The 23,077-nt window shown below is 36.7% G+C and overlaps 1 protein-coding gene across 1 annotated transcript in view; it reads left to right on the top strand.

Moving 5' to 3' along the window:
* Positions 1-23,077, top strand: part of LOC131255411 (uncharacterized) — a 53,381-nt gene that overhangs the window by 22,348 nt on the left and 7,956 nt on the right. The window contains exon 3 of the mRNA XM_058256122.1: positions 3,214-3,313. Within this exon, the coding sequence (XP_058112105.1) occupies positions 3,214-3,313 (100 nt within the window). The remainder of the gene's footprint in view (positions 1-3,213; positions 3,314-23,077) is intronic.

Raw genomic sequence — 23,077 nt, 5'->3', positions numbered from 1 at the left:
ATGCTGCCGACGTTGATTCTCTCCCCACCCTTCAATGTTGTGGTCGAAAGTCGCTGCCAGGCGCAAACCGACGCTGCTGACGTTGCTCCTCCCCACTTTTCAATCGTGAGTTGGAAAAACTACTTCCAGAGGCAAACCGATCGCTGTGGAGCTTCAATATTTACAGTTTTCAGCGATTCAATCTCATCTTGAGACAAAAATAGGTACGCTCCTTCCTTTTTTTCTTTTTCTTTTTTTCTTCTTCCTCTTCTTCTTCCCCTTCTTCTTCTTCTTCTCGGACTGCTGCGGTTGCGGTCGCAGCCGTGGATTCTTCTTCTTCTTCTTCTTCTTCTTCTTCTTCTTCTCTCTCTCTCTCTCTCTCTCCCTCTCTCTCTCTCTCTCTTTTCTTTCGGTTTCCCCCTCCTTTTTCATTTCCGGCATCGAAAATGGAATAGACTGACAGCCACGCACTTATTATTATTTTTATTTTTTTTGTGTTCTGCGGTGCACGTTGAATAGTGCACTTGCACTATTTTGTTACACGGTTCCCTGTAATGTTTATTTTCCATCTAACCTGTTAATTAGGTCACACTGACATGGATGAAGGGAAAACACACATGTCAGCTTGATCTAATACTTTTGTAGCCCCCAATAAATTTTTAATGGTGGATGTTTAATTATTGTTGTTTCTTATGGTGCGGTCCACCTGAGCTTTGGATTTGCCTCATTTTCGGGTTCATGCCCTAAAATTATTTGGCAAAATGGATGGACGGTGTGGATATAACACATTTATCACGGTGGAGCCCAAAAAACTTTGACACTTGTGTGCTACACTTCACAATCCGAGTCCCGCCTAATTCGGGCCCTTAAAAAATTGTACACGAGACATGTATTAACTTAAAAATAATAAGACCTTATCCATCAACTTCTTACTATTTAATATTTATCATATATATATATATATATAAATTAAAAAATAGAAGTATTGTGTAGCTTACGCTACACGCTACGCTATTTCGCTACATGCTACAGAGGGTCGAACGCTACGCAACACGCTACCGCTATTTAAAACACTGGTTGGGATTGAATGCCCACCGTTAAAATCTTCTTAAGACCCATTTTGTGATCCACCTAAGATTTGGATCAGCCTCATTTTTTGGTCCATGCCCTGAAATAAGTGGGCTAAAAGGATGGACCACATGGATATACAACAAATGCATTGAGGTGTGCCCCACTTTTAAAGGCATGCTCACTAGTGGTCCACTGAAGATTTAAATCTACCTGAATTTTTAGACCATGCCTTAAAATGAGTTGGCAAAATGGATTGACGGCATGGATATACAAATATATCGAGGTGGCCTGCCTGGCCCACTAGTGGTCCACCTAAGATCTGGATTTACCTATTTTTTTTTCCAATACCTTAAATCAGTTGACAAAACGGATGGATGACATGTATATATAATACATAATCGAGTGGACCCCAAGTACATGGCCCTAAAAGTTTATACATGAGGTATATATCAACTCAAAATTAACCAATTAAATTTTGGGACCATTGTTGCTAAGTCACAATCCCAAAATTAAATTGTTTGAACAATTTTCACTATTAGTTTGTAGACACTTGTTTTTTGAAATAGGACCATTTGATATTTTTCATTTTTCATTGTCCAATAAATGTCCACCAATCCATTAGTGGGATAAGTGCCAATAGATTACATTAATTTGAGGCTAGTTTAGGGCATCAAACGGTCCCCTAATCAGCTCCGAATTGACAATACTATTTACCCTAATTTAATTTAATTTAATTTTTATAAAGATCTATTGAGGAAAATGATATCAAATTGTTAGGTATATGAATTACATAATAGGATACAAAAGTCCCTAAATCTATATATTGAATTGAAATGTATGTGAGTCACGAAGTATGCAATGCATTAGCACAATAAATAAAAGGAAAACTTGAAAATATAAGATGTTTTGGTATTACATTTATTATAGTAAATTTATATATATATTAGAAAACTAAATAAAAGGTTTGCAGTTAATTTCAGGTTTTCAGGTTCATAAATCCATCAGACAGCTCGATATAGCATTCTCACCAAAGAGTGGACCGTTACACCACCATAAACATGTTCCAAATTATAAATGAATGCATATTTGGAATACTTAGAATATTCCGGATTTAATCCATATTTTTTCATATTTTTTTGGTAAAAAATAAATAAATTTGCGCCGTTACGGGCCGTTACGCCCCCGTATCCGTATCGGTTTTGGAGGGCACTGTTACGCCAACCGATACCAATACGGGATACCTTGACTTGTTGGGCCTTTTGAGTCATAGGCCTTTGGTCGTTGGGTTATTTTTCTTTTAAGTTATGTTTTTTCCTCTTTTGCTATCTTTTCTTTCTTTAAGTGCTATGAGCATATTTATTAGTATTTTCTCCATATATTATAAATAAGGGAGAGATGTCCAGCCCTATTGTACTTTTTCTTCTTTCTCAAATTCTTTTCTTCTTTGACGGAATTATTCTAGATACTATTAAGTGTGGTACCTGAAGTTAGAACAAAGGGGAGTGTTGAGTTGAAATGTTGGGCTAACTTTGAGTGGCATCTTATGTTTTCCTCTCTTATGAATGGTTATTTTGGTTGGTTTTTTTTTTTTTTTTCTCATAACTTTCTTAATTTATAGAAATTTGTAAGAAAGGACAAAGTTCTCTCTCTCTCTCTCTCTCTCTCTCTCTCTCTCTCTCTCAATTTGTAAGAAAGGACAAAGTTCTCTCTCTCTCTCTCTCTCTCTCTCTGTCTCTGTATTTGGAATGGAATACAGAAGAAATTTGTATGCCTAGAGATCTAAAAGGTCCATTTTATGAGTTGTAAATAGAATGCTTCGAGAAACTTACCTAAAGTTTGGGTGTTGTTTCCATCGTGTTTTGTATAGCTTGTTTTTTGAGTGAGTATAATTTTAAAGTTTTGGGCATGTTGTGCTGGTGCATAAACACATTCGTTCATGAAATTTGTGACTTAAAGACCCTTAGGATAGTGTTGAATTAGCTATGGTGTTTTGTTTCTCTTCCCTTTTTATCTTGTAGCTTCTTTCTTCTCTGTCTTTTTTCTTTTCTTCTTCTTCTTCTTCTTCTGTTTTTTTTTTTTTTTTTTTTTTTTTTTTTTTTTTTTTGTTTTTCCCCTCTTGGCTTGAGTTGTTATGGATAATTGGATTTGATTTGGTGAATGTAGGTCTCATGTGTGGGGCCATTTTTGTTTATCTTATGAAGGCAAAAAATTAATCAATGATAAGGAATCTCTTCAGACATTTGGAGTTAAGGATGGTGATCAGGTGCGCCTCAAAAATCTTTTTGCAATATCTGTAGTATATCTTGAAGCTTCACTAGCTATGTATATCTTGTTTGTTTTATCATTCAAGAACAGTCTTTAAGACATATAGTTTGCAACTTCTGAAACTGCATACATATTCTTTCCAGAGGATGTCTGTGGCCTCTCATTATGGAATTAAACAGATGTCTGTGTGAGGGCTGGTGGGCTGGGTGTTGGCAGCAATACCAAGGCTTCTTTTGGGAACTTTGATGTTTCTATTCCTCCTGTGTGGAGTATCCATTTGTTTGGTTTAGGTCAATTTCAAATCAAAATTTATAAGTTAGACTGCATTTAGTTCATTTATTTATGTCATGTTCATTATAGTTGTGTACGCTTGGATTTGTGATATCCATAGTGCCTAGGTTGTGAGTTACGTATAACATGTATTAAGGTTGGTGTTAATAATTCAACTGATAAAAAACTGGTGTTAATAATTCATGTGTAGAGAATTTGAAATTCAAACATAATAAGAGGTGTTGAATCTCATCTTTTGTGACATTTGAATTTATCTCCCTTGCATCTCTTGTACATTGTTAATGTTTGGAATAAAAATGAAACATGGAGATGAAGATCAGAACCCCTGAAAGGAGAAGACAACACAAGACATAGGATGCTTTTAGTGTCTTGGTGGGCCCCATGTCAATTTCGTATGATGCACTGGATCTGTTTTTGGCTTCAACTCAATGTAACAGTCATTGTAAGGCTTAATAACACCCGGATCCATAGCTCAACTGGCAGACTGAGTGGAGATACCTCGTTTCAACACTTGAGGTCTTGGTATCGATCCCTAGTGGGGGTGGCTAACATGGAGTGTGTGTACTGACATGGGTGTGTACTAACAAGCTAACCCAAAAAGGAAAAAAAAAAAAAAGAAGCCCTGGCGCATGATAGTAAGGAGGAATTAGCTCTTCCTAATTAGTAAATAATGAATGATTTCCAAAGAAATCTGAAGCATCTTATTTCTTTTTTAATCAAGTCTTCTTGAATAAAATAAAATGTATTTGAAGAAATCTAAAGCATCTTATTTCTATGTTCTCAAAGTCTCCTCACATCTTCTTTGGTGTAGACCATGAACCTCCATCAAAGATGAAGGGCAAAAACCCTAAAAGGAGGAGAGCAGTGTTCGTAATATCGATACTATCGGCCGATATTATCGTTATCGATGGTCGGCGATACGAAACCCCTAAGATTTCCCTCAGAAATGCAAAAAAATACGGAATCCTATGTATCGTGCGATATATCGCACAAATATCATAAAATATCATGCGATATTGCCGATATCGATGATATATCAGCATTTATCATGACTTTTCCCTTGATTGCATACACAATATCGTCGGAATATCTTCATAACCACCTACGATTCTAGAAATTCGAAAAATAAAAATAAATAATAAATAGGAAAAAATCTCTTACCTCAAATCTTCCTGAAGGGGTGGCCTTTGACTAGATTTGGTGGGCCAATCGTCGACAATGCCAGCTGGATAAGCTTAAAACCCTTTTTTTTTTCTTCTCGATAGAATCGCTTTGAAAGAAATTAGATTTTCGTCGAGGTTTTTGGGATTTGGGTAGGGATTTTGAGAAAAGAAAGAAAGAATAGCTAATTTTTTGGGATTTTGAATGGATTTGAACTCGCAGGCAGGTTGCGCCTTTAACGGGGAAGAAGAGTCGGTTTCTTCTTTTGAGTAAATCAGATTGCGTACTGAGTTACGCAATACGCTTCTATGGTACTGAGCAAATTCTGCTGGGCCCACTGTGAATTCACGTAGTTTATTCACGCCGTCCATCCGTTTTTGCATATTATTTTAGGGGTTGAGCCCAAAATTTAAGTATATCAAAAGCTAGTAGACCATACCAAAGGAAACAGTGGAGGCATTGATTTCCACCGTTGAAACCTTTCTAAGGACCCAGTGATGTTTATTTGTCATCCAAACTGTTCATAAGATCAAACAGACATGGATGAATGGAAAACCCATATTTCATCTTGATCTAAAACTTATGTGGGTCCCTAAGAAATTTTCAATGGTAGAATTCAATTCACACTGTTTCAGGTGGTGTGGTCCACTTGATCTTTGTATATGATTAATTTTTGGTCTAAAGCCCTAAAATTATATGATAAAATGGATGGACGAAATTGATAAAATGCATGAATGATGGTGGGCCCCACAGAGTTTACTCAGTAGGCTATACGCTTCTGATTTTGGAGCAAATTACCACTGTGAACCCACCTTTTATCTAGCGTCTTTTATGAAGGATCCAAAACTTACCTTCCCAACTTAGACCTTTCACGTAATAGAGCATTTGAGGACAAAAATATCCCTGCTTTTCAAAGTGATTTTTTGTTTCTGTGGACCTATGGCTACGGATTATAACCGTAGCCATATGGGTGACCTAACCGTAGGGCCCACCTCTATAGATGTATTATACATACATGCCATCCATATGTTCTTCCATATTATTTTAGGATATGATCCAAATAATGAAGGTGATAGAAGTTTCAGGTAGACCACACCACTATAAAAAGTGATCATTGAACTTCCACTACTAAAAGCTTCCTAGTGTCCACAATAATGTTTATTGAACATCTAACCTATTGATAAGGTCATACAGATCTGGATGGAAAGAAAATGCAATATCAACTTGATCTAAAACTTTTATGGCACATAAAAGGTTTTAAATGGTTATTAAGAACTATTTCCTATGGTGTGGTCCTACCATTAAAAACTTCCTAAGGCCCACTGTTTCTTGTGGTGTGGTCTACCTAAGAATTGGAACTACTTCATTTTTGGGCCTGTGTCCTAAAATGAATTGGCAAGAAGGATGGACCGTGTAGATATATCACACACACATTGAGGTGTGGCCCACATAATAATAATTGTGTCTAATGGTTTTCTTTTAACAATTAAGTGTCCACTAATCAGATATTAGAAATTTTTTGCCTTAATAATAATTGTGTTTTTATACATCTCTTGATACATTTATAAATATTATGCATTTTATTTTAATATAGTTGCCTTAGTTCAATCAGGCAACGCTTGGCTTGGGATCTTATACAAAAGAAACCTATTGTGTGCAAATTTTTTTTTTTTTTTTTTTTTTTGCAATGTTATGATTTAAAACTGTATTAAGATCTTTTTTGACAATCCCTGAAGTTTCATTGAAAAATTCAACCATTTTCCCAATGTTTCCCCATGTTTCCCAAAAAGTGCGATAAATTATGCGATACAAACGATATATCCCGTGCGATAACCGATACGTATTTGTATCCCAAGGGTGCGATACATAGCACGATACCGATATTTCGAACATTGGAGGAGAGAACACAAGATAAAATGCTTTAAGTGTCTTGTGGGCCCCACATTAATTTTATGTCATTTGTTGGATCTGTTTTTTGGCTTTAAGTTAATAACAGTTATTATAAGGGTTAGTGAACCTAACTACATGAGTTCTTACATGGTTGATTGGTTGTTATTAATTTTTCATGGAAATGAAACTACCGATTAGGACCCTAAATCTTGTTTGGACAATCACTCTTAACTTGTGTTAGGTTCACTAACCCTTATAATAACTGTTATATTAACTTAAAGCCAAAAAACAGATCCAACAAATGACATAAAATTGATTGGTTCTTACATGGTTGATTGGTTGTTATTAATTTTTCATGGAAATGAAACTACCGATTAGGACCCTAAATCTTGTTTGGAAAACCAAAAATGAAAAGCTGGCTATGATGAAAAACCAGGGAAATCAAACCCCAACTCTCTCTCTCTCTCTCTCTCTCTCTCTCTCATGTAAATCAAATGTGGGCCAACATGATGGATAGTCCAAATACATGAATGGACCTTCCTACAATACAATCATTCTTGATCATATGTTTTCCTAAGCATTGATTAGATGTTTGGAACCTATCATGATAGATGGTCCAGATCAATGGTCAAAACCTTTCTAGTATAATCAATATGGCCCACCCAATTACTTAGCCATTGATTTGGTGGTTAGGATCATCCAATAGAGTGATTTTCTATAGTGATTGGTGATCGAAAGTGGGATAGGAATGGGCTATCGTTGGACCCTTTTCAATGTGATCAATTGGAACCTTCCATTACTTTTGGCCATTAACTGATGGTTAGAGTCATTGAATCATAGAGATTCCTAAGAGTCATGGACAATTAAAGGTAGGGCTCTTATGATGGACAATCCAAATTGGTGATAATACTTTTTTAGACCATCCATTTTCTTGGATAGTGATCAGGTGGGGTAGGATCGCCCTCTCCAAAAGCGATTTTTTTATGCAGACAAAATATAGGGAAAACTCAATAATAATTTCAATATACACCTTGGAAATATAAGGGGTCAATATACAGCCTTGATTACGCTACACGCTATGTAATTTCTGGATTCCATTGATGAAAATCCAAGTTGTCAAAGACAGTTTCTAGATTCCATGAGATTGAAAATCTAGGTTGCCAAACACAGCTAACAGAATCCAAGCCTTAGAGATATTAAATCCTAAGATTTGGATTATAAGTCAGTTACCTGTAAAAAAAAAGTCCTAAATTTGGATTCTAGGTAAGAATTAAAATCCAAGCTACCAAATGACCTGTAGTTGTTCCAATTTGAATCTCATGATTCTTGATTTGCATGGGCTATCAAAGGTGAGTACTAGATGATGAAAGTCTAGGTCAATGTTTAGAAATTTCTATTGCAATCAATTTGGGCATCCATTTTCCTAGCAGTGATCAGATGGTATCAACTTGCTTTAGGAGGGATCTACAATTAATGGTTAGACCCGCAATATAGGATCTTACGATCAATGTTTTAAATAGCTACTCTATGTAGCGTGTAGCTTACGCTATTGCGTGTAACTTAGCCTTAATGCTACATAGCTTTTGAAAATAGCTTTAGTCACGTATACCCACGCTACATGATACATGATAATTAGGATACGTTACACACTACATATCTCACAACCCAAGTTATTTTTCATTGCAATATTAAAATCAATTAATGTTTCAATGATTTACTGCATTTTTCTATTTTTAATAAAAAATAGTTAATCTTTTTAATGCTTTTAGTAAAATAATATAAGTAACAGTATTAAATCAGTTTCATTGCTCTTTCTTTACCTTTATACTTAATCATTGCCCTTTCCTATTACTTTAGGTTGCGTTTGGTTGCACCAAACAACATGAAATTTGTTAAATTTCATTATTAATCCGTCAAATTTGGTGAAGAATATCATGAAATTGGTGAAACTAAGCACAACCTTGATTATGTTACACGCTATGTAACTTACGCTTCATGCTTTAAAGGGTGAATGCTACGCTACACACCATCCACTATTTAAAACACTGCTTATGATATGTGATGGGGGCATCATGTGCACATGCACGCCCCCCACCCTATGCACGTACTCAAGGAGGAGGAAGGCCCCACTATCGATCTGGATCGATGACGACATCTATGGAGAGCCTCTTAGCTAGGAAGCTGTGCTATGGATCATTGGAGTGGACCTGATCATCATGTGGATCCCACCATTGGATCTCGTGATCGGGGCCCACTACCCTAGATGATCTAGGATTTTGAGTTTTGGTTATTATTGCTATTAGAAATATCATGAACGGTTTTGATTGCGTTGATTAGTTGTTATTTTTGTTACTTTGTCTCTAAGTCTTTGTGTGCGCACATGGTGCGACTTTTGGGGTATAGGGTTTTCTTATAAATAGGCAACCCCATGTAGGTTTTTTCATTGAAGATTATGAATAAAATTCTGTGTTTTCTTGCTTCTCTAATTCTCTGAGTTGAGGAATCTAATTGGGTGCGAAACCCTCCCTTCTTCAAAGGTCTAACTACCGTGGTGCGAAGCCACACCCATCCCAAATCGCCCCCACCTCCTACCCTCCATATCCATCCTCTCCCACAGCCATCCAATCTTCAAATCCACCCCCCTTTGCAACCAATCCTTTCTCTACAGCAGATTTGCAGAATCAGGCCCTCCAGGAGGGCTGAAACTTCGGTGGAGCACTGTGCACAAACCGGACATCTGATCGGCCTGAAATTTGGTGTGTGAGTGGGCCATCCCTGGCCAACCACACCCCAGGTGGCCAATCTCGACTTCATGGGCCCCACACACGTGCGGACAGTAACCCATGCACGTGCGTTTGGGCCAGATTGCTGTCCACACGTGTGGACTATTTACAGGTTCTTCTCTCTCCTCTAATCTTCTCATCTCTCGCCTTAAATCCCTAACTCTAACCCTAGATAATCCTAAATTCCAAGTTCGATCCGCTTTTGTAAATCCGAGGCTTTCCCGAATTGAAACATGGTGAATCTCTTGAATTGAGGAATAATCCTTTGCAAGAGTGGATGAATCTACACTCCTTTGAGCATTATTTGGTCAATAATTTTTAATTGATCTAGTCCTAACGTGTGTAGGCTTGGACCCTTGTAGATTCCCCTTATTGAGTACTTGATCATATGTGGGCAAGTGGAATTTTGTGATTGTTTAAAATTAGTATGAACTAAAGCTTGAAATCTTACATGTCATGTTTAATTTCATGTCCTGCATCACTATGACTATCCTTTCCAGCATGATCTATCTTGAATATCAATTTTTCTGGCCATTGGAAAATGAAAAGAGTTGTCCAATTAAAGTGAATATTATTGAGTATCATAGGCAATTAATGGTAGGGCCACTACTTTTTCCCAGGAAACATACAATGTTCATATTACATACTCTACACAGGAACAACACAATGTGAACAAAACAGATTTCAGTTGCTTCTAGGAAATAGTAATCAAGGTCTAAGTTTCCACAAGATTAGGAAAAAAAAGAACTCGGGAAATTAAAAAGTGGGAACCAAACAAGGCCCTATGGGTTTTTACTACTATTCTTTGTGAAATACCAGAGATATCCCAGTGCATATCCCTTTCTTTGAGTGAAAGTGGATGTATGAATCCTTTCACTTTTTCTTTTTTTTTTTTTTTTAAAAAAAAATGAGAAAAATTGACAACCCATGTAGGATGCACATTAGTATTCTCATTGTCCCTTCGCTATCTCAAACCATTGTCTCACAAATTTCTTAAGAAAATAGGCAAGTGCTAGGTAATGTTGCAATTACATGATGTGTGACCAAAGGAAAATGATCCTTTCAATACCAATCCTTTCACTTTTTTTATGAGGAAAGACATGATGCACATTAGTATTCTTATTGTCCATCCATTATCTCAAACCAATTTTTGACAAATTTCTTAAGAAAAAAGAAAAGATGTTGACTAATGATTGAATTGCTTGATGTGTAACCAAAGGAGTATGATCTCGTAGACTTGATAGCCCAAATTTAATGTGGCTAAACCAATTTTCAAATAATCCATGACTTAACAAATGGCATAAAAAAATAAATTTTTTTCTTATGCCAACATTTTATCAAGATCTTACTGATGGAGAAATATAGGGAGCAAAGTAATAATCTGCACATGGTCTTTATTGAATTGGTGGGTTTTAGGAAAGAAAGGATTCTCAAGAGGATATATTAACATGATTGAGGATTTGTATAATGAAGTGGTAACAAATGTGAGGACTTGATGGGGACATCACGTGCACGCACGCCACCCCCCATGCATGCTCGCAAGGAGAGGGAGGGCCCCACCGTCGATCTGGCTCGATGACGACGTCCAAGGAGGGCCTCCTAGTTAGAAGACGGAGTTTTGGTTCAGGAGAGTGGGCCCGATAGCCAAGTAAAGCCCATCATGGGATCTCATGATCGTGGCCCACTAGTCGGATTGATTTCATATTTTAGTTTTTGATTATTTATGTTATTTAGAATATCATGAATGCTTTATATTTCTTTGATTAGTTTTTATTTTGGTTTACTTAATCGCCAAGTAATAGGTTGTGCACATAGCGCGAGTTTTGGGGTATAGGGTTTTCCTATAAATAGGCATCCCTTGTATTTATTTTGATTCATTAAAGTTGAATAAAAATTCCTGCAAGTTTTTTCCTACTCTCTGAGTTTCTGAGTTGTGGAAAAATTCAAGTGGGTGCGAAGCCCTCCTTTTTTGAAGGGCTAACTACCGTAGTGCGAACCCACATCTATCCCCATCCACCCCTACCCTCTTCCATTCATATATCTCACCTCCTATAGCCATCCTCGCCTCGAATCCATCAGTTTTGCAGCAGATCTTCTCCCTATAGCTAGTTTTCAGAATCTGGCCATGTAGGAGGGCTGAAACTTCGGCGGAGCACCTCGCACAGTCTGTAGCTCAGATCGCCCTGAAACTTTGGGGGTTTGGAGCCCACCCCTGGCTGACCAGGGCCAAGGAATTGGTTTCCGGGTGTGGGACCCGCTCGCACGTGCAGCCAAGCTAGTGCGCACGTGCGCCAGGCCCTGGCCTGCTGTCCGCTCGCTTGAATTGTCTCCTGGTTTAGGTTCTCTCTTATTTTTCCCTTTTCATACCTATTTTCATAAACCCTAACCCTATATTGCATTGTCCTTAATTTATTTGCCCCCCCTTTTTTTTTTTTTTCACCCCAGGGTTCCTTGAGTTGAAATTAGTGAATCCCTTGGATTAGGGACTGATTACCGTGTATGTGTGGATGATTATTTCTTATCTTTGAGTATCGTTTGGTTCATAATTTTTTTTGATCCAGCCCTAACATGTGTAGGCCTGGACCCGCATAGATTCCCCTTAATTGAGTGTTTGGACTTTCATGTGGGATATGGAATTTGTGTAATTGTTTTTGAATTAACGTGATCTTAAGCCTGAAATCTCACACATCATATTTGAATTTCATGTCCTGCATTAGGACTACTAGTGGAGAGACAAGTAAGTTTCCAATTATTATGTTGTGCTGTACCGGCCGTTACATGAAGGTAACGATGGCAACGTTTACGTGTTATGGGGTTATAACAGTCCTTACAGAAAAGAAGACCCGAAACTGTCGTTACGGACTCCGTAAAGGCGTTAATAGCCCCATAACAGTCCGTTATGGGGAAGATACATGTTTTTTGGGTTTATTTTTTCAATAAAAAAGAGATCATAATGGCCATTACAGCTTGTATCATAAGCGTAGAGGCCGTAACAGCCCCATAACAGTCTGTTATGGGGAAGATACAGGTTTTTCGGGTTTATTTTTTAATAAAAAAAGAGACCATAATGGGCATTATGGTCCGCATCATAAAGGTAACAGTGGTGGCCATTATGACCACCATTACTGTTACAAAATACCTTGCCAATTATTGTAGGCTTACACCAAGGGTTAACATTGAGCCGTATCTTTTTTGCATTGGTTATAGACAAGTTAACTAGGCATTTACAGGAAGAGGTCCCATGGTGTATGTTGGATGACAAAGTTTTGACTTACAAGATGAGATGGTGGAGGTGGTAAGAAAAGACTTTGATGACTTATGGTTTAACTAAGGATATGGTCCTTGATAGAGTGGAATGGCAGAACAAGATTCATGTAGTTGACCCTAATTAGTTGGTATAAGGCTTAGATCAGTTTTGTTTTGTTTTTTTTTAATGTCGATATTATCTGCCAATATTACTGGTATCACGCTAGGCTGTTACGAAACACAAGGGGAATTGAAAATATCCCTCATATCACAGTAAATATCGCATGTATCGTGTAGTATATCATGATATTTTTCGATATCGCAATGTATTGGCAACATTCTCTTCATAAAATTATCTCATATCAACCTATACATGCAATAGTTCGAATGTATCAAGTGATAACAATGAAACTCGGGGGAAAATTAAAAATAAAAAATGGAAAAACTAGAAAATAAAAACCATCTCCTCACATGTGTCATGGAATGTGCATGTGTTCTTAGGATGGAGAAGAAAAAACAGAAGCCAAAATGTACCTGTGGATCTTCTTCTTCTTCTTCTTCTTCTTCTTCTTAAAGAGCTCTGAAAAGTTGTCACATTTTCTTATTTTCCTAGTAATTTCGAAGTGCCTGCACATATGTATCATCCATCATGCTCTACTGAAGTGTCAAAGTTTTTCTTTAAAACCAATTATGCGTGGTTATTTTTGGAATGTGCGTGCGTTCTTAGCATGGAGAAGAAAAAATACGAATGTAAAAATGTACCTGTGGATCTTCTTAAAGAGCTCTAAAAAGCTGTCACATCTTCTTCTTCTTAATTTCCCAGTAATTTCAAAGTGCCTGCACTTACATATCATCCATCACACTCTGTCAAAGTTTTTCTTTAAAACCAATTATGCATAGTTATTTTTGTAAATTTTTTAAGTGTGTGATCATGTGCCTTTTAACATATCTTGAAGTTTCATTAAAAAATTCCATCATTTTCACAATGCTTCCCCAATGCTTCCTTAGATAGTGACACATTCCCCAATACATGTGATATTTCCCATGCATACCGATATGTTTTCATATCCGAGGAAAGAAATATGGGCATCAATGCCGATACTTAGAAGTCCATAGTAAACAAGGTGTCTCATATCGGTTACGTATCAGCCGTAACGGTAACAGTAGGGCCCGTTACGCGATACGGGGGCGTAACAGGCGATGTCCCGATTTTGGTACCATAACGGCCGTTACTGACCTATAACGGCTAGCCCGTAACGGTCGAATAACGGTTATAATTTTTTTACTTTTTTAAGCTTTGTTTTTGCATTTTTTTGAAACCATTTGCTTCCAAACTCTCACTCAATCCTTCTACTACTATTTTCGACCAATCTTGGCTTGATATTTGAGATAAAAACATATTATATGACGAATTTTCTTGAATCGAAGCTCCATGGTCCATTTTTCAGAAATTCGTCAAAAATAGGTATTTATACTTTTTATTGTATGTTTTGCTGTTTTAATCATAGAATATGATGTGTTAATCATAGTAGAACATGTTAATGTGTATTTTACAGATTTGTAGTGTCATTTTATATTTTTTTTATATTTTTTTTTATTTACGCACTAATTTTGGCCTTTTTATTTTTAAATTCGAAAAATAATTTTTTAATGAATGGTTTGCTGTTTTAATCATAGAATATGATGTATTAATTATAGTAGAACATGTTAATGTGTATTTTACAGATTTGTGGTGTCATTTTATATATTTTTATAATTTTTTTCTATTTACGCACTAAATTTGGCCCTTTTAAAAAAAAAAAATCGAAAAATCATTCTCTAATGAATGGTTTGCTGTTTTAATCATAGAATATGATGTGTTAATTATAGTGGAACATGTTAATGTGCATTTTACAGATTTGTGGTGTCATTTTATATATTTTTATATTTTTTTCTATTTATGCACTAATTTTGGCCCTTTTAAAAAAAAAAATTTGAAAAATCATTTTTTTAAATAAATGGTTTGCTGTTTTAATCACAGAATATGATGTGTTAATTATAGTAGAACATGTTAATGTGCATTTTACAGATTTGTGGTGTCATTTTATATTTTTTTATATTTTTGTCTACTTACGCACTAATTTTGGCTTTTTTTTTTAAATTCGAAAAATCATTTTTTAATAAATGGTTTGCTGTTTTAATCATAGAATGTGATATGTTAATTATAGTAGAACATGTTAATGTGCATTTTACAGATTTGTGGTGTCATTTTATATATTTTTATATTTTTTTCTATTTACGCACTAATTTCAACTCTTTTTTTTAAAAATTCGAAAAATCATTTTTTAATGAATGGTTTGCTGTTTTAATCATAGAATATGATGTGTTAATCATAGTAGAGCATGTTAATGTGCATTTTACAGATTTGTGGTGTCATTATATATATATATTTTATATTTTTTTCTATTTACGCACTAATTTCGGCCTTTTTTTAAAAAAAATTCAAAAAATCATTTTTTAATGAATGGTTTGCTGTTTTAATCATAGAATATGATGTGTTAATCATTGTAGAACTTGTTAATGTGCATTTTACAGATTTGTGGTGTCATTTTATATTTTTTTCTATTTTCGAATTAGTGACTTTATGTTTTTATTTGCTTATATTGGACAGGTTTTGGAGCTTCTTAGGGTTTAGTACTTTAGTTAGAACATAAAATCATCTTTATTGACATAGGTCATACACTCATAATCATATCTAATCTATATCTAATTATCTAGTATCTACCTAAACCTAAAGAAATGTCTGGGTCTAGCCATCAAGTAAGTGAGGATATTGGATGGCAACATTGTGAGAGGGCTGGTGGTACTAGGCACCAAATGAAGTGCAAGTATTGTGATAGAATTGTGATTGGTGGAATTGCCCGTCTCAAACAACATTTGGCACATCGAAAGGGTCAAGTTGCGGCATGTTCTAGAGTACCGAAAGAGATAATGCTTTTAATGCAAGCTAGTCTGGATGAGTCGAAGGGTAAACGTGCTGCTGTACAAAAGAAGAAAGATGATGTTTTGGATGCAGCTCGACAGGAGGTGTTTGGTCCTGAATATATGGGCGTTCGTGATGAAGATATTGTTGATTCTGACAAAGATTCAGATCGGAAATTAACTATAGATAGGAGAGAGAGCTTGTGTCTAGCTCGTGAAGAGGAAGAATGTCGCCGCATGTTTGGCATGCATAGGTCAGTGTGTGATACAGAGGGGTAGTGGGAGTGGAGTGCAATTGCTTCTGCAGGTTGGGGGGGGGGGGGAGGTTTGGTGGGTTACGATCTGTGTTTGGGGGCCAACGACAGACATTTTCACGTGATGCCCCTATACGTTTGGATGAAGAAGTAAATGAGCATAGGAGACCCTCTATTGATCCAATTCTGTTTAGGAAAGAATCAACTGAACAAAAGAAGATAAAACAAATGTGGAGTAGAACTTCCATTGAGAAATTAGGTAGAGCAGCAGTAAAGTTATTTATATATGCCAACATACCTCCTAACGCAGCCAATTCTCCATATTGGCAGGTGGTAATTCATGCAGCAGCAGAAGCAGGTGAAGGAATAAAAGCTCCCACGACTAAGGAGATTAGGGGGAAATGGACAGATGCAAAGTATGTGGATGTGAAAGCATACACGGCTACCTTTAAACATGTATGGCAAGCCAGAGGATGCACGATCATGTGTGATGGTTGGACTGGCCCAACCAGACGCAGCATGATTAACTTCATGGTGTACTGCCGCTTAGGAACTATATACCACAAGTCAATTGATGCCTCAGAAGTAACAAAAGATTCTAATTATATTACTGGACTAATGGATAAAGTTGTCGAAGAGATTGGAGGGGAAAATGTAGTACAGATTGTAACAGATAATGAAGTACATATAAGCTTATAGGACATATGTTGATGAATAAGAGAAAACATCTTTTTTGGTCACCATGTGCTGCCCATTGTATTGATCTTATATTGGAAGATATTGGGAAGAAGAAAAATGTTAAGGAAATGGTCGAAAGGGCAAAAGAAGTGACGACGTTTATTTACAACCATAATCAAGTAGTTGCAATAATGAGAAAGTTCACGAAAGTACGAGGAGTTGTTGAGGCCTGCGGCGACTAGATTCGCAACAAACTTTATAGCATTAGAGAGTTTATTCCAGCATAGGGGAGAGTTGAGTAAGATGTTCGCTTCCCGAGAATGGGTCAACACAAAACATGAGAAGAAGACATCAGGGACACCGGTTGAAGTTGCGAACACCATACGGGACAACAAATATTGGAAGAGGGTCAAGTCAATCCTAAAGGTGATGGAGCCACTAATGAGGGTACTCCGTCTTGTTGAAACCGACGAAGCACCTACCATGGGCTTCCTATACGATGCCATGGATAAGGCAAAGTTGACAATTCAACGTGATTGTAAAAGCTGGGAGTCTTATCGGAGGATGATCGACAGGAGATATACAAGACAACTCCATCATGATCTTCATGCAGTAAGTTACTACCTAAATCCTAGGTATAGATATGCCCAATCATTTGTTGCGGATGATGAAGTTCGTGTCGGGCTAAAAAATGTGATAAAGAGATTAGAGCCTGACTTAGATCTACAAATAAAGGCGTTAAATGAATTAGATACATTTGGAAATCGCCTTGGTAGCTTTGGAGATGCTCTTGCACAGCATGCAGTATCTAGGTTACAACTGGCCGAATGGTGGATTAATTTCGGAGAGAGTACGAAGGCTCTCCAAAAAATTGAAGTAAAAGTTTTGAGCCAGACAACATCTTCCTCTAGCTGCAAAAGGAATTGGAGTTGTTTTGCGCTTATTCATTCAAAGAATAGGAATAGATTGCAGATTAGAATATTAGATAGTCTTCATGCACTACAATATAAAACTAAGAATGCGACGACATCATAGGAGCATTACAGCTACCGATGATGGAGACTACTGTCCAATAAACTTGGACAATATTTATGATGCGGATGACCCACTTCTACCTTGGTTTGAAAACAAGGGAAAAGCAAATTGAAGAGGATGGTGAAGAATTGGAAATTGATGACCCAGAAATACGCAGAGCGCAATAAGAGAGTTGTGCAGATGTGTTGGACCCAGTAAGAGGGGCAGCGTTTATGCCAAGTACGGGTCAAGATCAACAAAAGAGTATGAGCAGTGGTAGCGTGACCGTGTCGGATGATTGTGACGATGATCCCCCTGCCCCTGGTGCCGGCACTTCTGGTGTTGCTCAGCGCCCTATACAGCCGTCTACAGATCGCGATGCTGATGAGTGTACTGAGTCACGATACAGCCAGCTGGAGGAGGGTACATCTACCGGGTCTGGGAGGTCCGGAACATCAGCAGGCTCATGATCCTGGTTATTATGATGGATATTCTTATGGTCAATTGGATTATGATTATGGTGGTTATACTGAGCCTGTTCTATCACATTCATGTGGGAGTAGTCCTCCCGATCAATATCCATATGATTATAGATATCCAGATCCAAATCCAAGTTACTCATCATAGTAGACGCACTCTCAATCTCAAGATTCTCAGCAGCCTGAGTATGGGCACCAGTATGGCTATTCGACGGGCACTGGTGGATATCCTTACTCGGGGTCAGAGTCGTTGCCTAGTCAGGATCAGTCATCCTCTGGTTTCGTTGATCTAGGATTTCCTTCTGGCACTGGATATTATGGATATGCAGATGCAGAACCTACACCTATTGGACAGCCTCAGCCTAATGATGACGATGACGATGATGTGGAGGTCGAGCAACCACAAAAAAACAAATTTTCATTTTGGTGGTGACTTGTGATTATGAGTATATATTTGTATTAAGGTAAGCATTTGCAACAGACAGCTCATAACAGTATTATTGCAAGAAGCCAAGCACACACTTGACACTACCGAACTTATATTTAAAATAACTCCCCTGACAACCAATCAAGTAATCCTTAATCAAGTTGCAGGGGAGTATATCAGACACTACTAATTTTTTATTTTTTATTTTTTAATATTCTTGACTTGAGGATGACAAGTCATAGACAAGAATCACAGTCACGTCCACAGGTATGTTCGAGAAATTCCTCAAAAATAATTGCAAACGCCCAATGTAAGATATTTTCATATTACATTCATTCTAATATATCTATCATTAATAGTAGATAGTTAGAAAATTAAATATATGAATTTTGTAGTCAAATTCAGGTTATTTGGTTCATAAATTCATCAGACAGTCCGATACAACTTCTCACCAAAGAGTGGACCGTTACACCACCATAAACATGTTCCAATTTATAAATGAATGCATATTTGGAATGCTTAGAATATTCCGGATTTAATCGATATTTTTTCATATTTTTTTGGCAAAATTTTTTTTTGCGCCGTTACGCCCCCGTATCGCCGTTATGCCCGCATATTTTTTTCGGTTTCGGAGGGCACCGTTATGCCAACCGATACTGATACAGGATACTTTGACAGTAAATCAGAAGTTCCATTGAAAATTTCCATCATTTCCTCAATGTTCTCTCAGACAATGACACATTCCCAGACATGTGATTTTTGCATGCGATACCAATATGTTTCCATATCCCAAGGATGCAATACAGGCATCAATACTGATACTTAAAACACTGGCTTAGATGGTGGCGTTGGTGGTAATTTTATTGTCTACTGTGACAAATGCTCCCAATCACACATGATACCCTATACTGTTAAACTGCAGCTGACTCTTTGGAGTGCTTGTATTATTAAACTGTAGTTTGAATTTTAATGAATTCTCCTATTGGAAACTGATAAATCTTCTAGATGAACCAAATGACAACCGTCCAGCACACTCTGGCACAACTAAATAGAAAAATCTCTGATTGGTGTACCAAAGCAACCAATAAAGCCTACAGAGGGAGTTTTTCAACTCGTCTGGTTTTAGGAACACAAGGTTAGACACTAAGCAATGCAGCAAGGAACCACTCAATGGACCAATGCACAGAAAAGGCACTCAATGGCAAATAATTGGTGCTCACCTTTAATCTGGAATGGACATGCCTTTTGGGTTTACTAATGAACTTGCCATGAGAAAATAGACAATAGGAAAACCAGGAATATTCTGATTCATGATTTACACATAGGTTGTGATTGAGGGGCAGAAATTACCATTGGATCAACGAGCACAAAGATCCAGGCCATTCATGAGGTTGGGTACACTGTAAACATGCCATGGACCAAACATAGTGTTAGTGCATTGATTTGTTAGATCAATCTTGTATGAGAAAAATGGCTATTAGAGAATAATAATAATAATAATAATAATAATAATAATAATAATTACTATTACTATTATTATTATTATTATTATTATTATTATTATTATTATAAGTTCAATGGTCCAAATTCAACATACATGTTTGGCTCACTTGATGTGTACTACCCTGATTTTTGGTAGGTGGCATGTTCACAATGCCATCTTATGTGGGAACTAGGCCCCCGCATCCAATGTTTTAAATGAAAGTGCCCTTATTTGTCAATTAATGTGAAGGTTGAGTCAGTCAGTTCAGTGAGCCCCACAATGAAAGAACAACAAGATGTAGTCTCAACACAGTGGATGGATTAAGATCTTCAAAGGTAAATTAAACCTCACATCCCATGACTAAAACACCTCAGGTATATAATCCCCATTAAAAAACACTCTAATCTATTCAAAAAACAACAATGAAAATATGTTTTATAGATTAGGTAATAGAAAACTAAGTTGGAAAATTATATAAAAATTCTATCAGTTTTCTACTTCCTTCGAGTCATTGAACACTGTTTGATGACATCGAATATGACTCGATGACATCGAATAAGGGACTTGAGCTGTCCAGTATCCACATAACATTTTGGACCAAAATTTCGAGTCATCGAACATGACTCAATGGCATCAAACATTCATGTTCGATGACATCGAATGTGACTCGATGACATCGAATAAGTGCATTCGGACGTCTAGCAAGCTTAAGCAAAAATTCAATTGAAAATTCGATGACTTGAACAACTGTTCGATGACATCGAACATCAACCTTCAATGACATCGAAAGTGACTCGATGACATCGAAGAATGACTCTCAGATGTCCAGCAAGCTCAAGCAGAAATTCACTTGAAATTTCGATGGCTCGAACAACTTTTTGATGACATCGAACATCAACCTTCAATATTGAAGGTGTCTTGATGACATTGAGAATTGAGCAATTTATGTCCAGCAAACTTTGAAGGAAAACTACTTAAAAATTCGAGGAAATGAACTTTATTCGATGACATCGAAATTCAAATTTCGATGACATCGAATCAAATTCGATAACATTGAATAATGTCAAGATAATGTCCAGCAAGCTCTGGAGGTAAATCACTTAAAAATTCGAGGAATCGAACTCGATTCAATGACATCGAAATTCAAGTTTCAATGACATCGAATTAAGATAGAAAAGTGTCTAGCAAACTTTGAACATTTTTCAATAAAAATCCCGTACCATCGAACTGTCACTCGATGACATCGAAGGTGAGCCTTCGACGATGACATCAAATGCAGAAAGATTCTGCCCGTTTTATTTCCGTTGGGATTTTTGCCTTTATATTTGGAAGGTTGTTTTCAGAGTTTGCATTGAGAAAAAGAGAGAGCTCTAAGAGAGTAATTGCTTACCTACCATTATAAACCCTTTTTCTCATGGGAGTTCATCCTTCAACCCTTTATTAAATGCAATCATTGAATATTTAATAGATTGGATTGGAGAATGAACTTCACCATTCAAGTATCTTCCAGCAACTTACTTAATGGTAAATCATTGTGCTGGAACCTCTTGAATGCCTAATACCCTGGAATCTCTCTGTCATCAAAAGATCAACATCCATTAGAGTAGATTCCTCTAAATACCTTGACCCAACCCCGACAACTTGGATTAGAGCATCTACAGCTGTTGCGGTTCAAGGGAACTGAAGATTCATCATCATCAAGGGAAATCATCTTCATCATGTGCTAGAATCGAGGCTCACCTACTTACAAGTAAGTCTTTAGAGTCCATAGAATTCGAGGATCCTTCCTTGTGTAGGATTGGTTTTCAGGTTGTATCTCACAATCTTACCAAGACCTTTTTACAGGCCTCCGACGGAAGAATATGTATGGAGTCCTTGTGTAGGATCTATTGTGCCTTGTGTAGGCATGATTGATTGCCTTGTGTAGGCATGTATGATTGCCTTTGGTAGGTAATTCCTGGTGTAGGATATATATGTCTTGTGTAGACAATACCTTATGTAGGTTATGAAGATTTGTGGTTAACCTGATTTAAAACCATCAGATAGTGAAATCCGGCACACTCTAGGGTGGAGTGCGTCAGTCGGGAGTGGAGTAGGCACATAGCCGAACCACTATATATTGTTATGTTTGTGATGATTCTTGCATATTTGGATTGATAGGTTGATATGTTTAAATATGTAGTATTTATGCTCTGATAAACTTGGATCCTTAAAATGTTTTAGAACATGAATGTAAATGATTCTCTGATAATCATACTGAATTAATATTGGATTAATTAACATTACAAGATAGTAAGATTAAAATTTTTGAAAAGTCATATTCACCCTCCTCTAGGATACTTTGACCAATTCCATACTTCTACTATAGCGGTATCTTTGCAATTTCATTAAATATCATTATCACGTAATGTATCGCACCATTGGGATACTGATACATATTGGTGATCGCATATAATATATCGGTTGTATTGCGTAATGTATCGTTGTTGGGAAACATGGGAACATTGGGAAATTGGTCGAATCTTTCAATGAAATTCTAGGGGTTATTGAAAAAGACAAAAATACACACTTAGAAATCAAAAAATTACAGAAAAAAAAGTGCACATAATAGCGGTTTCCTTCATATGGGGTCTTAATATATGCTCTTTCCAACTAAACTAGTGCAAGTATATTCAATGTCAATTCATATAATTTATAAATGTAAGAAGACATGAAAACGCAAGCAATACATTCAAATGCAAAAGAAGGATCACAAGTTCAGGTTACATACATGTTTAATTTTGTGTTTGGATACAAAGATTGCAACTTATTTGACGCAGGGATGAACGTGATGAGGTCGATCACCGTCTTCCTCAATGATAACTACTCCAAATCCATGGAGCTTCTCTGGACTCCTCACAGAGACTTCTCGAATCCATGAGGAAAGAAAGCAAGAAAATAGAAATAAATTCTAATAAAATTCGAAATTGATTAATCAATGAAATAAACGAGTTCACAACCCTTTAAATAGGAATACCAAGCAATGAAAGAGAAACCAGAAGCAAACTACAACTAAAACTCCTAGAATTCGCAACTTACTATAAATAGTAAACTTA

This window comes from Magnolia sinica, chromosome 9 (assembly GCF_029962835.1).
Source record: "Magnolia sinica isolate HGM2019 chromosome 9, MsV1, whole genome shotgun sequence".
NCBI lineage: Eukaryota > Viridiplantae > Streptophyta > Magnoliopsida > Magnoliales > Magnoliaceae > Magnolia > Magnolia sinica.
Note: the sequence above shows the minus strand (reverse complement) of the source record. Positions and strands in the feature narration are given on the sequence as shown.